The 22,059-nt window shown below is 39.8% G+C and overlaps 1 protein-coding gene across 1 annotated transcript in view; it reads right to left on the reverse strand.

Annotated features, from left to right (window-relative positions):
- Positions 1-1,687: 1,687 nt before the first annotated feature.
- TRPM6 (transient receptor potential cation channel subfamily M member 6) overlaps positions 1,688-22,059 on the reverse strand; it is a 140,091-nt gene continuing 119,719 nt past the window's right edge. Inside the window, 6 exon segments of the mRNA XM_082628121.1 lie at positions 1,688-2,912; positions 5,459-5,565; positions 10,047-10,098; positions 16,908-17,113; positions 17,871-17,953; positions 19,830-20,113. Of these exon segments, the coding sequence (XP_082484247.1) occupies positions 2,779-2,912; positions 5,459-5,565; positions 10,047-10,098; positions 16,908-17,113; positions 17,871-17,953; positions 19,830-20,113 (866 nt within the window). The 3' untranslated portion in view covers positions 1,688-2,778.

A 22,059-nucleotide genomic window follows, 5' to 3' on the forward strand; every position in this document is an offset into this window, starting at 1 on the left:
CAACTCAAACAGTAACAACAAAAATATTTTTTTTTCAATTTTTGATTAAATGGTTGGTAGGGAAGTTTTAGTCACCCAGTACTTGTTCTGCAAAGCTACAGAAAATAACGGGGTAAGAAACACCCAAAACTATATCTGATCTCATTCCCCAGAGTTGTTAGAAGCTTTAAGATGTCATGGGGCAGAAGTCACTCCAGGAATGTACAGCCCCATGGAGGGGAATACCCGTGCACAGGATGCCTTCAGGAAGGACTCCCAGGAACCTGGCTGCTTCTCTGGTCCCCAGATTCAGATTTCCATCTGTGAGATTGGCTAAGGGCTCATACAAGGATTATGCAATCCATTTTTCCTCAGTGGTTCCTACAACCAGCCCCATCTATGTCTTTTTATTTGCCCTAATTCTCTTATTCCAGTCTGAACCTATTGCCCACTGGCAGATAGGGTATGGAATACATCTCTGGATTCAACATTTGCCCAGAAGTCAAGTTTTTTAGCACTCACCAGAAATCCAAACTTGTAACAACAACCAAAAAAGAAAGAAACATGAGATATAACACTTTCTGAGGGCAAAGAAATGTTATGTTCATTGCACCCTCATCACTTACACACCACAGGGAAGGCACTTAATAAATATCTGTTGAATAAAATTAACCAAATGGATGAATTCATTCATTTGTGGTCATGAATCAAAGTCATGATTGTCACATTGGTATTTGCATGCAAGCTATCCCACAGTCACCTTTGCCCAGCAGCTGGTTCATCTTTTTAAAATGTTATTCTGGTGATTTTTCTTAAAAAGAGAGTGAGAAAATCATAACACCGAAAATTAAAATCAAAATGTGTTTTTTCAAGTTCCATTCCAGGTAACAAATATTTGACCAATGAAGTAATGCTTTTAGTTTGGCTTGGATAGGCAAATTGCCTCCTTCCATAGTTGAACATGGCTCTGAAGTGAGCACAAAGAGATCCCTTATTGATTTGCAGAACAGGATAAAGCAGTTAAGCTCTGAAAAAAGCATTAACATTTTATCCTCATTGCCAATCAAGAAATCACCCAAATTTCCCACCTCCCACCACCCCAAAGACCAAAGTAAAAAGGCTATAAATCAGCCCTTGCGCATCTCACAAGAGCCAGACACTATCTTTGGCAAATCAAATCCTTGGCTTTCCATCCCCCTATGCCTGGGCAACATTTCCCCGAAGTATACCCTGAGAAGGCAGGAGTGTTGATTTAAAAAGCAAGCCAGCTAATGTAAGGGCTAACGATAAAGGTAAGTTGAAAATTTCAAATCCAGGAGGTCTATTGCTGGTAGATTGGAACACTTTATAATGAGGAAAGGAGATGCAGGAAGAGTGGGGAGAAGATTCCCAGCCTTCCAACTCCTCCTTGTGTGAACAATTTGTGCTTGTTCTGAGGTAGGGTGACCCTGATAAGTGCGAAAGAGGGATGACTGATCCCCCAAACATGCTGTACAGCAGCGGTCCCCGACCCCCGGGGCCCCGGACCAGTAACGGTCTGCGGCCTGTCAGGAACCAGGCCGCACGGGAGGAAGTGAGCAGCGAGTGAGCAAAGTTTCATCTTCCGCTCCCCATCACTGGCATTACTGCCTGAACCATCACCCCCCCCCACCATCCCCCACCCCCTGCAACCGGGTCCATAGAAAACCTGTCTTCCACGAAACCGGTCCCTCGTGCCAAAAAGGGTGGGGACCACTGCTGTACAGTGTGGTTTCCAGGGACCCTTTCTTCAGGTCACTGAAACTGATCACATGTGCTCAGGTCATACTTAAAATATACACTCCAGCACTCGTTAAGCCACCAGAAATCTGTATTTCAACCAGGCAATTACCTGTGAAACATGTTTTCATTGAAAAACCCCACCTTTCCTCATAGGACCTGACATAAAGTAATTTAGCTTGTAATATTATATACCCAGGTTTGAAAAAGGGAGTAATACTTTAGAGGTTGGCTTAGTCAACTCTCTAACCAATAGTGTCCCTGAGCATAAGGGAAGGGAAAACATTTCTTAATAATTTCTAGTTTTATATATCCTTGTTCCCTTAAAAAAAAAAAAAAAAAAAGGATGCAAGGGCGTTTGTTTTAGATTTCCCTTTCCTCTCTTCCAGAGAAACCTGAAATGCTTGGTTATCATACGATTCACTGACAATATTGAAACCCATCTAGATTTCACCAGGATGCTAACATTTTACTGGTTAGTTTGTACAGGAGGGTGCTCCAGCCTGTGCAAATACACCCTTACTCCATTGTTTTCCTTTGTGTCGCTATTCAAAGCCCTGTGCTGCTGGAAAGGAGAGGAGGGAGTCAAGTGACTTTTTTATGTACATATATACATAAATACAATAAGTGGGTGAGGTGATGAATAGTAGTGGAGGTTAGAGTCTGCACACATAGTAAGAAAATAAATTAAATTTATCTGCCTGGTTCTTTAGTGCCCAGCATTTTGCACCAAGGAATGAGGTATGAAGGAGCAGCATTCCTGGCTGAGTCATCTGTCTTCTTGTGCAACTTGAGGATGACGAACACACGCAAAGCACCCTGCACACAGGTCAATATCTAGGAGAACCCATTCATCATACACCAGTGAGGTCCTTGGGGAGGGGAGACATGAGGCTCAGAAGGCATGTCCCAGGAGGCCCTCAGGGTAAGGCCATCCTGGCAGAGGCTCTGACATAACCAGTGTTACATCAATCAATCTATGTTACCATAGAGTTCATAGAAGGGAGGGCAAGGGCTGTCATCTTCTTACTTCTCCCTTTTTTACAATCGTGTGAGGTCTTCTGGAGGATTATTACCCTCTTCCTCTGCTGGAGTCTCCTCAGCTGGTTCAGTTTTGATTTCAAGTCCAAAGGCGGAATTTATCCTTCCGGGGGAATAGTCATTTCTTTTTAAATCTGCAAGGAAGACAATTAAGACAGTTATAGAGAATCCTTAAGAACATAATATTCACACAGATAGATTGGACTTCAGGACTTTAGGCCAAGTGCTCAGAGAGGACTCTGCTCCCTTGGGCCACTGATATGTGAAACTCAAACCCTCAACCATGTCCAAACTACACCCCACCATGCCCATGTGTGACTCTAACTCCCCAGGGCTGTGTTCACTGGGGCAGGGGAGGCAAGCTTTGGTTGCTTGACTCAATACACGGTGCCCTATAAGTCATGACCTGCCCAGAGTTAAGTGAGGCCAAACTGGAAACAGGGCATGTTCACTTGTTGAATGATGGCAGAGCCAGAGAGTGCAGCCAAAATGGTGGACTCGGGATGTCAGTGGTCAGTTTTCTGCAACAAAGCAGTACCTCAGGTTTGGCTGCACCTATAAAGACTTCACCCAATTATCAGACCTTATGCCTCCTGAAGCCTCCTTCTTTAATTTCACAGGGAAATTATCAAAAGAAATCATTAATAAAGGTAACCCTTGGGGAGAAACTTATGGAGGAGAGTGACCTTTAAATGTTTGTAAACCATTGTATGCTGTGTTGATTAAATCTGTTAATCTTAAACATGCATTCCTTGTATTATTTTTAATGTTGAATGGGGATTATCTGGACATAAAACTAATACACATTATAGTTTAATAATAACCAACAGTTATTACATTACTTCAACCCTCACGCCAACTTTATGAGATAGGTGCTATTATCCCCAGCTTACAGATAAGAATGAGGGCCAAGGTCACAAAACTAGCAAAAAGCATTTCTGGGATGTGAGCTCACCCTATGAATCCCATGCTCTTATACTACCCTAAACTGCCTCTCTTTAAAAAAAAAAAGAAAATTAAAAAAAAGTTAAACATAAACAAAAAGAAAAATCACCCCAATCCTGTTTTCCAAGCTAAACTTTTTAAAATTCAAATTACTAAATGTTCAAGTAAATGAGGATATTTTTTATCTCCATTTAAATGTGTTAACTAAGGTTTTGAAAGGAAGCAAGGATTAGGTCCAGAAATGGAGGAATTATTGAATTACTCAAAAGCCACCACAGTAGGGAAAGAAAGAAAGGAAGAAAGGAAGGGAGGGAGGGAGGAAATCGTAATCATACAGAAGAGCTAACTGGATGGAAGCAGTGAGTTATGCCTCAAGGCCCCCTTTCTCCTGGTTGATGAGATACAGTCCTTGATCAAGAATGAGAAGCTGCCCTGCCCAGGAAACAATGAATCAGTCCTGGGAAGAGGTCAGCGCCTGAGGATGCTGAGTTAATGGGCTGGACTCCAGCCCGCAATCACGGGATGGAGATATGTGTCAGCTCCTGCCTCCCACAGGGCCCTTACCTGGGGGCCTGGATGCCACTCAGCCCAGCCCCCTCTCCTTCCTGGGCTCCTTCTGACCAGAGGAGGCCAGTGGGCAGCTTGGCCAATATGCTATGGACTGATCTCTTTGCCCAGTTCTTCTGGGTGGTTTGTGAGAAGGAGTCCTGGGCAGCTCCAAGAAGACATCGAGACCCCTCCTGTCTGTACTGCTCCAGTCTGATGTCCCCACCGCCACCACCCCTGGCTAATAAGCTATTTCCCACAGGAACTGCAATCTGCTCCACATCCCAGTCTTCTGCTACCTTGTGCCCACAAGGGCAACTCCTACCTCTAACTCCAACAAGATTAGAAAGTGCCTTTCTTTGTTGTAAATTTACACCTACTCCATCCCAGGTTACAATGGATGTTGATCTTTTACTGATTTCCAATTCAGGGTTTGATCATTTATGATAAGGCTGGAAGGGCTACTCAGCTTAAAAGACGTGAAATTCCATTCTAAGGGCAAGTGTGGCGCAACCTTAGAAAAATAGTGAGCAAGCTGAGACAGACATAAAGCATCCCTTCTGAGATAAAAGGAAAAAATGCAGCAGAGCTGGGGCTGCCAATCTGGGGGACACAGACCTCCAGCCACTTACTTTTATGTTAGAAATATTTTTCTGTGCTGACTCTATTAGTTTCAGAGAAAGTGTGCCATATTATCTCATCAGATTTTTAAAATATACTTTGTGATGTATGTTGAAAGTGGCAGGTTTTCATAGTGAAAAGCACTACTTTAATTGATAGCTGTTGTTTCCCTCCATGCCACACCCTCCCAAGTGTCCAATGAGTAAATAAGAATAGAATAGAAACTCTGTGGGCACCACTCAAGACCCAAAGGGGAGGGGGCGGGGCAGGGAACAGAGACCTGCCTCTGTCCAATTTTGCCCCAATTAAGTAGGAGGAACTTTTCCCTTGGAGAGACTGTGACAAGTATTGGGCCCAATGTTGTTTATCACATTTTGGCAGAACCTGAAGTAAATCCCTGTCCTTTTAATCCCTTTAGAGACTTGAAAAATTTGCAGTCAGAAAGTCAGGCCTCAACTGCGAATGAGATAAAAATGTGATTAAGATTTTCTACTCTATCCCAGGTTACAATGGATGTTGTTCAATGAGAGATTTACTTAGAGAAAAATAGAATTGTTTGGGGGCATACCCGGGAGTTTGAGCTTCCGGCAGCAGGAGTTGCAACGATGTTTTGCAATGAAGTTTCTAATTGCATCTTCCCCTAAATTGGCTGGGCCAAACACCATTCCTCTTGATCTAGAGGAAATATCAGAATATCAATTAGATCACAGCTCAGAAAAAGGAGCTCAACTAGGATTCTCTGAGATACCGAACAGTATCCCATAGTAACCCAGTAAACTTGAAGGAGCCAACAAAGAACAGAGCACTTTGGGGAAGCAACAATGTTAGGTTTGCAAATTTAAAATTCAAATGCACTTCAATCTTTGGACCCAACTCCAAGACCTACTGTGAAACTCATTTCCACGCTAATCTGATAGAAAAGTGAATTTTCTATGTACCACATTAAAACAGAATACAGTGAGACCCTTTTTAATGCATATGAGGTGAGAGAATGACATTCATTACCAACTGTTCTACTAGAATACCCGAAAGGTAAGTATAAAGTAAAATAAACTTGGTATTGGAACACCCTTTCTGAAAAAATTGATATGCATTGTTTCAAACCCAAATACTTTTCTGAAAATAACCAATGTCCTCAAACACAAAAGCCCGACAAAACCCGACGCCCAGTATTCATGGCTCTTTTGATAGCTACTTCTACCCTGCAAACTGCTATAGGTGGGCTCTTTGTGAAAAGACAAGACAACTAGGAGATGATGATTTTGTGGAAGTCAGTCAGTATATCTTAGGCACATTTTTAACACTCTATAATTATAATAGATTCTTAGCAGATTTTAGGAACAACGTTCATCCATTATTTGATCATTCACAACCATTATTCTTCGGCTGACACTCTACACACCAAGGAATAGAGCACACCAGAAACACTTCCAAAGAAACTTTATGAAAGCTAATATTTTATTTTAATGACATGCAGAGTGGGAAACAGCACATTTTAAAATCTGAACTCAATTACCGCTCTTAAATACCACGTCTTAAGAAAAAAGAAAAGCAAACTATCACAAAAGGAAACAATAAATTTCGCTTCTAAGGAATGCGGTTTTTCAAAAGGGATGTGGTGTAAAAATGGACTTTTCCATCTGAGTATTGAAACATTTATCTCAATTTCCACTTCCTTTTGGCAGAATAACAGTAGCTGCTCTGAAGATGTGCCAAGCTCAGAATGAGGGTTGATGTCAGTTTGATCTCAGATTGCCTCTTTGCTCTGAGGCGAGTAGGTGGAGGAAATCTCTTGGGAAGACAATGTGAACAGACACCCAGGATTAACTTTCCTGGTCACTCAATCGCCCTTACAAAATACGGCTCTGGTGGTATTTACCAGGCTGCATAAGCTGCCTCTGTTAACTATTCCTCTTTCAATCCATCTGGTAAGGAACCACTTCTATAAGGTGAAACCAAATATGGCAAAGAGATAGAATCACTCAATATTTAGTACTGGAACTCTATGATGCTGATAAAGTGAAAAATGAAGGCGTTACTTCAGTAATTAAAACTGAAGCATTCCTTTTATAGTCTCTCTGGCATGACCCTGTTGGAATATTTCACTCGTTTGCATTCCACACTGCCATTTCCTTCCCAATAAAGCATGAAAGTTCCCAACTTAGAAATGTAACACTGATTCTCAGATAAAAGCTGTAAGCAAAATTGTTTCCCTCTATGAGCTTCGTTAAAGTTAAGACAAAAGAATCAAAATTACTTATAATATGTATGTATCGGGCGTTCGACCACTCCCTGTGCAGGGGAGAGTGAAGGAGGGCTGTAGGGACATTCATACGCCATGCCTACAGCCTTGCAGTCTCAGATAACAACGTTTGAAAAAATATACAACTGTTTTCCGGATTTTTCACAGCACAGGAAAGCAGGAGGTAGCTTGGTTCCACCTTCAAGGAAATGCTAATTAGTGTCATGTACACAGAGATTTACTAAAGAACATCTCATCATCATCATCATCATCATTATCATTTCATACCTGTCAAATGCCCAAAACCATCAAGGCAGTAAGTGAAAAAAAAGGTGCAATCCCAAACTACCAATAACACTGAGGCAGCCTCCACTGAAGGTCAATGACCTGAGGAACCAAGTTAAGTGGCCAGAAGGGATTTGGGGGAGCAGGTCTGATGACTTTGTCTTCATGTGCAAAAGGTTGGGGAAAGTTAAGAGACAAGAGGCATTAGAGACAATATCAGAATTTGCACCATAAAACATCTTTCCTTTTGGTAGAGGATCATTCCCTTTCATTGACCCCCTTCTCCTCATTGCCATCTCCACTGAGCTTCAGTTTTCTCATTTGTGAACTGGGATTGAAGACACTTCCTTCCAAGGTTGTTGTTAAGAATAAAACAACATGTGAAAGCACTTGCTTCTCAACCTTTAATTTATACCAAAACACCTGAAGATCTTATGAAAATTGAGATTCTATTCAGGAAGTCTAGGGAGGGTCTTGAGAGTCTGTGTTTCTAACAATCTCCCGGGTGATGCTGATGCTATTGGTTCATGGCCGGTGCTTTGTGTAGCAAAAGTTTAACAAATAGACGGCATCCCCAAATGCCGTCTCACTGAACTGATTAGATGTAATTCACCACATTGTGAGAGAATAATACTTATTATCTTCACCATGAAGACCAACTGCACCCAAAATTAGGTGACCCCACAAAACCAGGCAGGCTACAGTAATACCAATCTATCAGCTTCCAAAGTTTATGACATCCTCAAGTCATAAAAAATAAAGTTTGACATAAGACAGAGGCTCCCAACCCTGACTGCCCATTAGAATCACATGGGGAACTTTTGAAAAATACAGACATCAGGGTCCTATACTCTGAGATTCTAACTTGATGCTAATTCTGAGCAGCATTTTTTTTTAAGTTCCCTAGGTGACCCTAATAGAAATTGAGACCCACTGGCCTATAGAATGCAGTTAAATACTCAACTGTCAAGAGGAATAATATAATCTTCTTAGAATTCTAAAAGTTGGAAATATTCAGGTCATATTACATATATATACCAAGGTCAAAATTTAATAAATGATAGAGTATACATCAACTTGATCCATTTTATATGCAAAAAAATTTCACTGCAAAATTATAAAGGAAGTACTTGTAATACAGGTTCCTACTAAAAACCCTTGGGCACACTGGGCTGCTGAAGAAATAATATGTATTTTTAGCCACAAACACTTCAACTCTGCTAAAGTGAAAAATAACAAAGCCTTTATCTGTACCCTAAGGGTTACAACATGAACTCCATGGTCAAATATCATGGGATTTGGATTCACAGGAGCAACATGGCTCACCTTTATCTTCTCTAGCTCTCTTAGTTCACAGGAGTAGCTAATACACTTTTAGATGTACCTCTTTGCACAGACGCCTACAAATGGTACCATATTTAGATTAAATTGTTCAGTAAAAGAACAGAGCATTAAAGCAGTGAATATTTACAATATGAGTCCAACAGGAGGGAAGTGAAAGTTTCAGATTTCATCATATATGAATTGCCCACTTATATAATTATATATGTGTGTGTGCGTGTGTGATTTACAACTCAGGGGCCAAGTATAGACACTTAGGACAACTAAGAAATTAGAATTTTGTATGCTAGAAGTTCTCAAAGTGTGGGCACTAGGCCAGCAGAATTAGAATCATCTGGGAACTTGTTACATTATTTGGACCCATCCCAAACCCACTGAATCAGAAACCGGAGTAATCAAAGGCTGGGGGTAGGGGGCAGCAATCTGTGTTTTAACAAGCTCTCCTGGTGATTATGATGAAAGCTCATGTTTGAAAACGACTGTCATCTGCCATGTTGATTCTCCCTTAATCATCACCATCTCTTCTTTTTACTCCACCTTTAACAGAAGAATACCACCTCCTCTACTACCAAGTCTTCCCAAAAGCCTGCTTATGGGATAAAATGCCCATGGGAATTCAAAGGCTAGGCAGATGACTCATCCTTCTATATAATTTACACTTCAGTCCTGAATTAACAATCTGATGGTTCCATATTTAAGCCCCACTGTTTTGTCCTCTCATAGATTTGCTGTTACTGAATACCACACTTCATGCCCTCAGCTTTCATTTTATAGGCATGTAATGGAAGACAGTGCCCATAAGATGCAATGACTCCACTGTGATGACAACAAAGGAAACTGTGCTACTCCTATGACATTAATTGTTTTCATGTCAAAGCTAGGGAGGCTGAATTTACCCATATTTCTCTTTTGTCTGGGCCACTAGAAAACTCAGAGTCAAATTTGCAACAAAGTTCTGACCACTGCATTGGTCTTTATACATAGTTTCCATTTTTGTGTACTAACAACTCCAGATTTAATCTTATTTTACTTCCTTATTTTCTTTTTGCCCCTATTTCCTAATCTATGCATTCTTTAAAATCTTATTGTATTTTAAATCTTATTGTATTTTATTGTATTGTATTTGGATGTAGATATTTTTGGATATAGATATAGATACAGATATAGATAAAAGGGACATCAAAACCTTTCTAGGATCTAGGCAAGATATAGAAATGTTTAAAAATTATTTTTAAGAAACCATGTACAATGTGTTAAATGCAATTTTCTAAATGATAAATTAACTTACTGTTTTTCTTCAGGTTTTATAACAGATGGATCTGTCAAATTTTCTCCAACACCTCCAAAGAAAAAGAAAATTCATTTACCAAATGGGGAATTTCATTTTCTCAGAAATTCAAGAAAATAATAACCAAATTTAAAATTCTTTCTTATACCTACCTTCTTTCCACCCTGTAGTAAACTCAACATCATGTGAATTAACTCTACTATTAACTAGACACCCACCCTGTAGTAAACTCAACATCATGTGAATTAACTCTACTATTAACTAGACACCCACCCTGTAGTAAACTCAACATCATGTGAATTAACTCTACTAAATTGTCCAGGCAAGTCTGAAAACTTTAGTTGATGCCCTGTCTCCCGCAACCCCCTCTATTATGCTGCAATAAACCTCTAGGCTACAAAAAGTGTTTCTGTGATGTGTTCACAGTTCCTGATAATAGCATCCATCATTCATTTACCACTTGTACATACTAGACATTCTAATTTTATTTTTTCTAATTTTATTTTTTCTAATTCTTGGTAATCGTGAAAGAAAAGTATTGGCATCCTCACAGCCTCATTTTACCAATGAGTACATTGATGTTCAAAGAGATTTAGCAACTTGTCAGAGGTTGCACAGACCACAAGAGGTCATAACAGGATTGAAGCTAAGCCAAAGCTTGTGTCCTTCCCCCTAGTCCGTGGTCTCCTTAGATGGAGTCCATCAGTGCTCAGAAAGGTGCAAGGTGCTGTGTGGTTCTGCAGGTATCATCTCCACTCCATCAAAGACACATATCAAATGCCACATATATATATATATATATATATAGCGTTTATAAACAGAAGAATATAAACACCGCACATGCTTGATCTGGGTGCTGGTTACACACACGTGTTCAGCTGTGGAAATTCTTTGAGATGTACACTCATGCTGTGTGTAATTTCCTGAATGTATGTGATTCTTCAATAAATTTTACTTCTTAAAAAACGGCACCAATGCATAAAAGGATAACGTGTCATATAAAACTAACATTTATCAAAACAGGGATCAACACCAAAGTGAATCTGTTATAAAATGCGAATGGTGGTGAGACTGACTTCCAAAGGCAGCATTTCACAGGTGAGCCAGTCAGACAGGTGAATGCACCATGTGGGATTGTCCTCTAATCAGCACTGGTCCTCTTGCCTTGGAAGAGACCAACCTTGGGGGAAATTTATTTAAAAATCAAATAAAATGTATAACATTGTTGTATATTTCTATTTGTTTAAAAAAACACATTTTCTAACCACTATTTTAAAAAAGAAATATTTTTACTATGTTCTGTATGTTTTACCATATGTTAAACCTTTCACAAGAAAATGTAATCCTTATAGTTTATAGACCATTCCCCTGAGAAACTGACTTCCTTAGGAAAATAACCTAAGTAGGGAGTTTTCAACCTTTTTTGGGTCATGACCCTTTTGGCAGTCTGATGAAGCTAAGGGATGCCCTTCTCAGAATAATGTTTTTAAATGCATAGTTTGAATACATAAGATTACAAAGGAAACCAAATGATACTGAAATACAGTGATCAAAATAGTTTTTAAATTGTATTGCAATACACGTGCTTCTTTATTAGTATGTTAAATAACAGGATCAAGCACAAGTCTAATAACACTATAACATCCAACAAGTAATAAATACAACCAGTATTTTGAGATATCTGCCAACACTGCAATGTGCTACGTTAATACCTGTAATTGCTATTGCAAACAGTCACGGGTACTGCTAATGCCACTGTGATCTGTCATCTCCGTTATAACTCAAGGAAATGATGAATTTCAGCTATAGGTTAATGAAATAAAGGTGTAATTTTATTTTTTAAATAAATGTATTTATTTATTGGCTGCATTGGGTCTTCGTTGCTGTGCACAGGCTTTCTCTAGTTGCAGCGAGCAGGGGCTACTCTTTGTTGTGGTGTGCGGGCTTCTCACTGCGGTGGCTTCTCTTTGTTGCAGAGCACAGGCTCTAGGCACACGGGCTGCAGTAGTTGAGGCACGTGGGCTCAGTAGCTGTGGCTCACGGGCTTAGTTGCTCCACGGCATGAGGGATCTTCCCGGACCTGGGCTCGAACCCGTGTCCCCTGCACTGGCAGGCGGGTTGCTAACCACTGCGCCACCAGGGAAGTCCCAAGGTATAATTTTAATTTGTTTTTTCATCAAAGTACACAGATCCTCTGAATTCTACCCAGAGCCCGTTTCAGAACCCTTGGCTTAGAATCTCTTTGTACACTGATTTTGAATAGGGAAAGGGAAAATAAGTCTGAAACACAGGCTCAAGGGGCAGTATGCAAGATGTGCTTTGTTTTTTAAAGAAAAAGTCATATGAATAGGCTGGGTTCTTTATGCTTTTCTCATTACAGATATAAAAAGGAAAAGCCTGGGCTGCCCTGGTGGCGCAGTGGTTGAGGGTCCGCCTGCCGATGCAGGGGACACAGGTTCGTGCCCCGGTCCGGGAAGATCCCACATGCTGCGGAGCGGCTGGGCCCGTGAGCCATGGCCGCTGAGCCTGCGCGTCTGGAGCCTGTGCTCCGCAACGGGAGAGGCCACAGCGGTGAGAGGCCCGCGTACCGCAAAAAAAAAAAAAGGAACAGCCTAACAAGACCCTAACTATACAGCAAACATGTAGCAAATAAACAGAACAACTATGTTTAACTATGTAGTAAATAAACAACAAACAGACAGCCCATGTACCCCCAATAGAGAGACTAAAGGCTACAAATCCTTCACACATTTAAGCTCAGACCTGACTTTATGCCTACAATTCCCAGCAGTGATGAAAGCTTTAGGCTGACTGACGTCTGAGTAAACTGTAAATTTAAGCTGAAATACGCACAATACCTAAAGAATTGTGGAAAAGGAGGTTTTATAGGGGAAAAAAAGTCTATCAAAATCACATCAGCTCCCATTTACTTTCAATCTTGTAGCCTGTTAAATAGGCAGAAGTCAAAGGATCTGGGTCCCACTCACAGCCCCATCACTCCCTAGTTGTGTGATCTGGACACCTTCTTTAATCTCTGAGTCTCAACTGTATCACCTGAAAGTGTGGATAATCATGGGCCTTATCCTATAGGGTTACTGAGAGGATTACATGAACTAGCATATACAAACTGCTTAGTGAAATGTCTGATCCAGAAGAAGCTGAAACATGTCAACTGCTATTTTTGTCTTTATTCTATCAAGAGCTCTTGTGAAGTAAAACTATTTTCTTACCACTGGTAAAATCATGTTCTGATTATCTCACTTTCCTAAAGTACTATTTCCTAATGAATAGAACCTCCTATAAGACTGAGAGTAAAGGGTTTCTACAAACCTTTATATCCCTAAAACCAATCTGACAGCTCAAAGCTTAACTACTAAAAACATCTTTTGGGACCCTTGAATGGCAGAAGGGGCATTCCAATGAGTTAAAAAAAGAAAGCAATTCAGAGAACCAATCATGCTGCACCATCACACCCACTACTACCACCCCAGCCTCTCCCGGCTACACAGGAGACACCCAATTGGCAAACTTTAACATAGGTGCCCATCCTACCCACATACGTAGATATTTGGAAGACATGAAAGACAATAAGACATTTTAAGATCTAAAAATTCCAGTGCTATCTCTTTACTGGCATTAACAGAGTAAATGCCCATGTACAGGCAATACATAGCACATCCTTATGAGAAACTCAGAGACCTACATTCTGATTCCAATCACCTTGGGATGCATCAATGAACTTCTACATCAATGGAAAGAAGTCACCTTCCTTGTAGCAGCAGAATGCACCATGCTGATGCTGATGCTAATGCTGACTTATACTGGAAACTGTTTTGCTGAATAAAAAATTAATATCTCCAAAAGTTATTTGAAAAAAAAATAGCGAGCTTAAAAAAAAACATGCCACAGACCACTGTAATTTGAAATACAATTGTTTTTCATTCCTATTGCTGGAAACTAAATACTGGATTTCATGTATAAGGATGACGATTCAGGCTCTCACGTGTAAGATTTTTAAATGGAAGGAGACTGGAAGACTACAGTATAATTACAAGTGATCAGAAATTAGTCAAGCCTCTCCCTAGAGTTCAGCTTCCTGGCCTGATGTGGTAGCTCCTGAGTTAATGACTGGCACTCCCTTGGAAGAAAGGAAAGAGAAGAAAAGAAGAAACTGAAAGAATAAACTGCCAGAGTGTTTCTCATTCCTTCTTTCCCTCAAAGCAATAGGGAGCCACAGCAAGCTGATCAGGGCTTCACTCTACAGAGGCCAAAGCTGGGATCTCCCTCAAGTATCACCAGGACCACACAGCTAAGAGTAGACTACCCACAACTGAAGATTAACTTCCATTTTAACAAGCCACACAGAGACTAATACTAACAACAATAACATTCACTGTGTCGGGAACTTGCTCAGTTTCAGCCCCTTAACAACACTCTGAGTTAAGCGCATAACATTATTGACATTATTACAAATGAGGGAAGTGGGACTCAAGGTGGTTGCCCCCTGGTCATGCAGCTAATTCAGGTGGAGTCAGGAGTCAGCCCCCAGGACCGTGATGACACGGCCTCTCCTAACTGCAGCTAACTCATCTTTCAGTCTCCACTCCCTGCCACCCAGACAAAGCACATCATCTCTCCAAAGACTAAAAATACTAATCAATTAAACGTAAAACATAACTGAACTGAAAACTATTATGATATTTTAAGAATACATTATATTCTCCCATTTTTCCTTTCCAACCTGGTTTGGATTAAACATATTAATGCACATAAGCCTTTAACGGAGTGACTGACACAAAGTAACTATTTAGTAAATGTTAGCTAGTAGCAGTAGTAATATAACTGCTTGTAATTACTATTATAGGATTCACATTCTTCCATAAATTCAGGGCTAACCAATCAGCAAAACTCTCCGATAAGTATCTCAATTTCTTCATGTTCATTCTATGATGTCCACTCTTCCCTCCTTTGAAGGTCAATGTTTTGACATAGTTTATTTGGAGTGGTCTATTTCTGCAATTCACATAATTGCCCAGTAAAAAAATAAAGTTAATTCCTTTTTCCCCCAAGACTATCAATGCAGTGTTTGTTCTGTTTAATGTCACTTTGGATTACTAAGAGACATAAAAATCCCCAAATATAAACATCATTAAACAAAAACACACTGAAGAGTCATCATTAATTCCTTAAAGTTTTTCTCTGTTTTTTTGTTTGTTTTTTACTTTTTAAACATCTCCACCCAAAACTCAAAGCACAGACACTCAAGTATAGATGAAAACAATCAACCTTTCCCCAACATGAGCTACAAAAGCAGCCTTGGGCATCAGTGTGCTGGGTTTACATGGATCATACTGTACTTGCTGGTTTAAAAGCTGAATCACCTTGACTGTTTTAACTTTGTTTATATTGCTTCCTAAAATATTGTGTTTGAGGGTTAGAAATATAATTCACACCTGTGAACAGCATAGATCTGAAAGGACAGAAGGACTTATGTATAGTTTGAGAAGTATATATGTATACATCCTTAAGCGTGTGACAGAAATTTCAATCAAAATGGGTTTGCAGTCTTAGTGTACATTGCTCACGATGTCCCAGGATTGCCTGTTCATCTCGACTGTCTCCATCCTCCAAGCCTGGCTTTCAGCACAGAATCCCGGGTGTGGAGAGATGGGAAAGTCAGAGAGGACAAGGAAAAGGCCCTATCATTTTAAATGAACCAGAACATGGTAATGCCCTATGGCTATGAAACTTATAGAGAAATAAAAGACAGAACAGTGAAAAGGAGAGAACATGGAGGGTCAAACCAGCTTAAGTCTGCACCTTGGCTTCCGCTGAAGCCACTGTGCAACCTTGGGCAAGTTATTTAAACTTTCTGGGCCTAAAGTCCCCACAATATCTACCTCAAGGTGCTGCTTCTGGGATTAAGTGAGATAACTTCTATGAAAGTGCCTGGGCTAAATCCCTTATTTAAAACCAAAGCCCCAGTCAGTGAGCCCAGGGACTAAACTTTGACCTTAATACATATTTCGTTCTGTCCCTGCAAGGAAAGCCTGCTAGAGATACTCTGTTTCGTGCTGCAGGATTATAAGTCACATGTGAGGTGTTGATAGTAGAAAGATGCATTGATCAAAGGCTTCCATTAAATAAGAGTGCACTAAGTTGCCTTTCACAGACTGAGTTTATACTTTTGTGAACTCTTATATCAAGGTACACAGCAAAGAGAACAAGCTAAACTATAAACTGCTAAAATACTGAGCTCAAAATCATGAAAAATGAGAATTTAAACTTACCTGTGTGTATAAATGCATGCCTAAGTGTTACTGTGAACGTAAGTTCAAAGAAAAGCCATAAAACTGGAAAATTGGGTATAAAACTCATTCCCCATTTAGATTAACATTTTAGATAACTTTAAATTCTGGGCAGCTAATCATCTGCTTATATTTTTTCTCTTGATCTAGGTGAGAAACGGCACAGTAGGTGCTCATGATCATCATTGTACAATGTCTCTGAAATAAATGGTGCCACCTCCCTTCAAAGCTAGATGGGGCAACTCCATACATTACCCATCCTGGTTCTTGCATGATCTCTCGGGACACCTGTCTAGTTCCTCCCACTTAGAACAGTTCCACAAACAACAAATAAATTCAGAAAAAAGATACCATCTCCTGTTTAAAAAAAAAAAAAAAAAAAGTACACACTGCCAAGGAATGTCTCCACTGAAAAGACCTTAACTATGGCTTTGAGTAAAGAAAGAGCTGGGGTCAAATGTAGGTGACAATGACATTGAGAAAGCAATCCCTGGTCATTGTTTCCTGAACTTTGCCTCATGCCTGTTGTATCAAATCCTCAGCTATCAATCACCTTGCAGATCTAAAACCAGCAGCTCTCCCCGAGTATACTCATAGGTCCAGTGAGAGAAAGCCAACATCAGCTCCTCCAAGGTGTTGCTGGGGGCAATTTCATCACCGTTGTTGTTGTTGTACTTCCGGAACTCCCCAGTCATATACTTCTCAATGGTCAACCACTGCTTGGCTGAATGGCAGTAGATTAAGAAAACTTCCAGGAACCTATGGCAAGGGAGGGTGGGAAGAGGCCATTGATTCCCCGAAAGGCAGCAAAGGTGGGACTTATATTACTAAACAGAGAGCACCAGGGGAGATGACCTAACTCTAGTCCCAGCAGCCTCAATGCACATGCCTTTGCCTTTCTACTGAAAGAATGGAATGCAAAGACTGGGAGTTTTCCCCACGTTTACCCACCTCCCTTCTTTCTGAGGAACTCTCTTATAAAGAGTACTGGATTCAACTTTTCTTGTCTTGCTCTATGAAGTTCCTTGTAAATGAGACAGTAAAAGTTTACTGTAAGTCCTCAGCACCAAACTATGATCTGTCTTGCTAAATGAATACAAGTGCATGGAAACACTCAAGTGAAAGTAACAAGAGTTCACTCCTTTAAAGTTCCTAATTTCTGTAAGATAACAGAAGAAACTATGCTTAAAATAGAAGTGTTTTTCTACCATAATGTTTCTGGACATTAGTAACTACACCGGGATCTGCCTGCTTTCGTAATTGAGAGGTTAGTCATGGCCTCTGCTTGATCTTCTCTTTTCCACTCACATAAATTCAGCAATTTCAGCCAAAACATACCTAGGATGTCTAATTCTCTTTTTACTGTCTCTGAGAACTATGTAAGGAAGAAACCAAAGTTAAGGTCATGGGGAACTTCCCTGTGGGTCTGGTATTTCTCGTGACTAACAAGGGGTGAGAAGAAATTGACAGAAATTCCTACATAAGATGAAGGGCCAGGGTGCCAATATTTCCTCACCTTGGAGTGTAGGGAATGGTTTGTGGTTTCACTTGGTTGAAGGTATAGATCAGTTTTTGAGCAGCTCTTTGTTGTTGAATTTCCTGCAAAATAGGGAAAATTGATAAAAATATTGGTTTACTATCAGATGCCTACTGATTAATGAACACAGAATTACTAGAGGCCTCCCAAGTGTGATTTTCAGCCTTATTCAGCTTCCACCACTACCCACTCCGAAAGCTAAAGCCAAAAATAACAATATACCACCACCTCCAAAAAAGAATAGGCTATCCTTTGGGTTGAAGCTAATGGCCTCCATCTAAAAAAAAAACAGTACTGATGAACCTAGTGGCAGGGCAGGAATAAAGAGGCAGATGTAGAGAACGGACCTACGGACAAAGTGGGGGAAGGGTAAGCTGGGACAAGGTGAGAGAGTAGCATTGACATATATACACTACCAAATGTAAAATAGATAGCTAGTGGGAAGCAGCTGCATAGCCCAGGGAGATCAGCTTGGTGCTTTGTGACCACCTAGAGGGGAGGGATAGGGAGGGTGGGAGGGAGGGAGATGCAAGAGGGAGGGGATATGGGGATATATGTATATGTACAGCTGATTCACTTTGTTGTACAGCAGAAACTAACACAACATTGTAAAGCAATTATACTCCAATAAAGATATTTAAAAAATTAAAAAGGCATACTCAGAGAAGTGTCCTCTTTCCCCTATTTTTTCCATCTTAATCTCCTCTTCCCTCCTGCCTTCCACCTCCACACCCCTTTAGGCAATCTATTTCAGTGCTTTCTGGTTTAACCTTCCTATGTTTCCTTTTGCGAGAGTAAGCAGATACATGTACGTATATTTTATTTTTTCCCTTTCTTTCTAAGTAGGTGTCTAGTTCCAGAAAAAAAAGGAAAAGTTTATTGGGATTTTTATTGGGATTATTTTAAATTGAAGTATAGTTGATTTACAACACTGAATTAGTTTCAGGTGTATAACAAAGTGATTCAATTATACACATATACATTCTTTTTAATATTCTTTTCCATTATGGCCTATTATAGGATATTGAATATAATTCCCTGTGCTATACAGTAGAACTTTGTTTATCTATTTTATATATAGTAGTTTGTATCTGCTAACCTTTATTGGGATAATATTAAATTTATAAATTAACTTCAAGAGAACTTATATTTTGATGATGTTGGAACATCCTAATCAAGATTAAGGATTGTCTTTCTCTTTGTGCAAATTTAGTTTTATATCTTTCAGGAGTGATTCTTCCTCATATAGATTTTAAATATTTCACATCCCACTTATTTCTAAGCATTTTCAATTTCTTGCTATTGTAAACAGGGTTTTCTTTTCCAAAATATCTTCTACTAGTTATTATTTGCTTATATGAAAGTTATTAATTTTGGTGTGTTAATTTTATTAACCTTGCCACCTTGCTGATTTCTTTTATTGCTTGAGTTGTTTTTATCACTAGTTCTTCAGGCTTTCTATCATTACTATCATATCATCTGCAAACAGAGTTAGTTTTCATTCTTATTCTGTTCCAGTTTTTATACTTTTGCTTTCTCTTGTCTAATTGAGTTGGTTAATACCTCCAGTAATGTGCTGAATAGTGGTGGAGATGGTGGGCATTCTCGCTTTGTTCTGACCTTGATGGGTGTGCCTCTGTTTTCACATTAGGTAAAATATTGGCTTTATAGATGAATGTGCGTGAATATATACATACATATGAATATAAATATATACATATATATGTGTGTATATACATCAATATGCGTGTATATCTACCCTAATAATATCAATGGTATTTGACACTTCTTAATCAATGATCTGTGATATATGAATATTATACATAAAGGAAGTATTCACCAGAAAAAAAAAAAAAAGAAGATAATGGCCTTTGACCAGGATAGAGCCAGATCCCCTTTCTTCAACCTGTCCATCTGGGCTCTGGGTCTCTGACTTACCCTGAGGCAGAGATGAAGCACAGTACTCTCCTGGAAGATTTTGTGCCATGCCTGCACAACCTCAGAAAGAAAGGACTTCACAATGAAAACGTGCCCCGGCTTGAGGACGTCATCCTCAGACCAGGTACTAATGACTCTCATGGCTTTGCGGAGGCCACCATCCATCTCCTCTTGGGACAACACCTGGATCATTGCAGATCTCCCTCGCTGGGACCAAGAAGACATGCTTTTATCCAGATTCAAAGGGGAACTCTCCTCCAGCCTGTAGACAGTTACTTCTTCTCCTGTGGCAAAGAGAAGTGCAGGGGAGGGGTTCAATGAGATCCATGTCTGTGACGTGAACGGCGTCCTAAATATCAACTCAGAATCAGTTCAGTTTCTCAAAGGATCAGAGGGGAATGGGAATTTCATCTGTTCAGAGGCAAGTACAGACATCTGGCCATGTTATAGTCCAGTAAAGAGGGAGGGGGAGAATGAACAAAGCATCAGATGTCACATAAATATTAAGTTGTTCTTATTATAAATTATAAATAGAAAAAATAAAATCAGAGTAGCAAGGCTATGCTTCTTTTGTTAAAGACAAGTACTTTTTAAAAAAAAATCTTTATTGGAATATAATTGCTTTACAATGGTGTGTTAGTTTCTGCTTTATAACAAAGTGAATCAGCTCTACATATACATATGTCCCCATATCTCCTCCCTCTTGCCTCTTCCTCCCACCCTCCCTATCCCACCCCTCTAGGTGGTCACAAACCACTGAGCTGATCTCCCTGTGCTATGCTGCTGCTTCCCACTAGCTATCTGTTTTACGTTTGGTAGTGTATATATCTCCATGCCACTCTCTCGCTTTGTCACAGCTTACCCTTCTCCCTCCCCGTGTCCTCAAGTCCATTCTCTAGTAGGTCTGCATCTTTATTCCTGTCTTACCCCTAGGTTCTTCTGACCATTTTCTTTTTTTCTTTTCTTTTTTTTTTAGATTCCATATGTATGTGTTAGCATACTTTTAAAGAGATAGTTTAACCCAGTTTAACCCTGTGTTTATTATCATCCCCCTTAGGAGCTGTTTTAGACTTTTTTTCCTAATTGCCCCTTCCCTGACATTGTAATAACAAAGATATACTGTTTATGTTTATGTAGTGTGTGTGTGTGTGTGTGTGTGTGTGTGTGTGTGAATGTGCTTTACACATAAAAATAAAAAGATGTTTTTGCTCTCTTGGGGGTGATATTACCCCACTGAGAACGTATGTTTTAACCCAGTTAAAGTTAAAACCAAAGTCACACCCCAGAGCCTTTCCCTCTTTCCTTTGTGCCTTTGGACAAGTTACTTAAAGCCTCACTTTCCTTATCAGTAAAATGGAAGTGAAAATAACATTCTCTTCACTGGGTTGTTGTAAAGATTAGATGTTAACCTGGCTAATGTGAAGTAGACCCTTGGAGACAAACCCAATCCCACTTCAAAGATTTTACACACAAATATTCTTTAACTGCTCTACAGCTTCCACTTTTAGGCTGTTGAACAGGGAGCCATTCTTATTCAACCTAGACTCCACCTAATATATTGTGCAATGCTTCCTAACAAAAGTGACATATTCTATACAACTTCTGTTCAGCCTGTATTTAATTTTCTCCTTACACCTCAGCTTCAAATGGCTTTTCTTATAAACACTGTACTGGTTTACCAAGAAAAGAATCTATTCGCTCACTCTTGCATTTAATTGCTTACCAAAGAACATGTCTAGGTAATGATTAGTAACATGTTTTGCAATATGTATTCTTGGTGCCAGATAAATGCCACTTTAGAGTTCTAATTACCTAGAGGATCTGAAACAGAGCTACCGAGTTGTAAAACCAGCTATGGAGCCAAGTGGAAGGAGAAGGCATTTGCATCGATGATCAGAAGCCACCTCATCTGTCCCCATGTGAAGGGTTTCAGGAGAAGCAAGATCTGGGACAGTGTGGCGACCCTTGTTATTTTGTCAATTGGCAGGACAGAGAAATGCCGGTAGCCTTGGCTATTGCGAGCTTGTTTTTCCTTACTATTCCAGCCTTTAAAAATTACATTTGCTCTCTGAGTTAAGAGCAATTAGTTTACATGAAACAAAACAAACAAAAACAAAACAAACAAATAAAAAGCGATATACAAAGCATTTCTCCTTAGATGTCTATTAGCTTCTACTGTATTGACGTTTAATGCTTTCTTCTGTATTTACTACGTATGGTTGGTTGGTTC

The sequence above is a fragment of the Mesoplodon mirus genome, assembly GCF_964341445.2.
Source record: "Mesoplodon mirus genome assembly, chromosome: 1".
Taxonomy (NCBI): Eukaryota; Metazoa; Chordata; class Mammalia; order Artiodactyla; family Ziphiidae; genus Mesoplodon; species Mesoplodon mirus.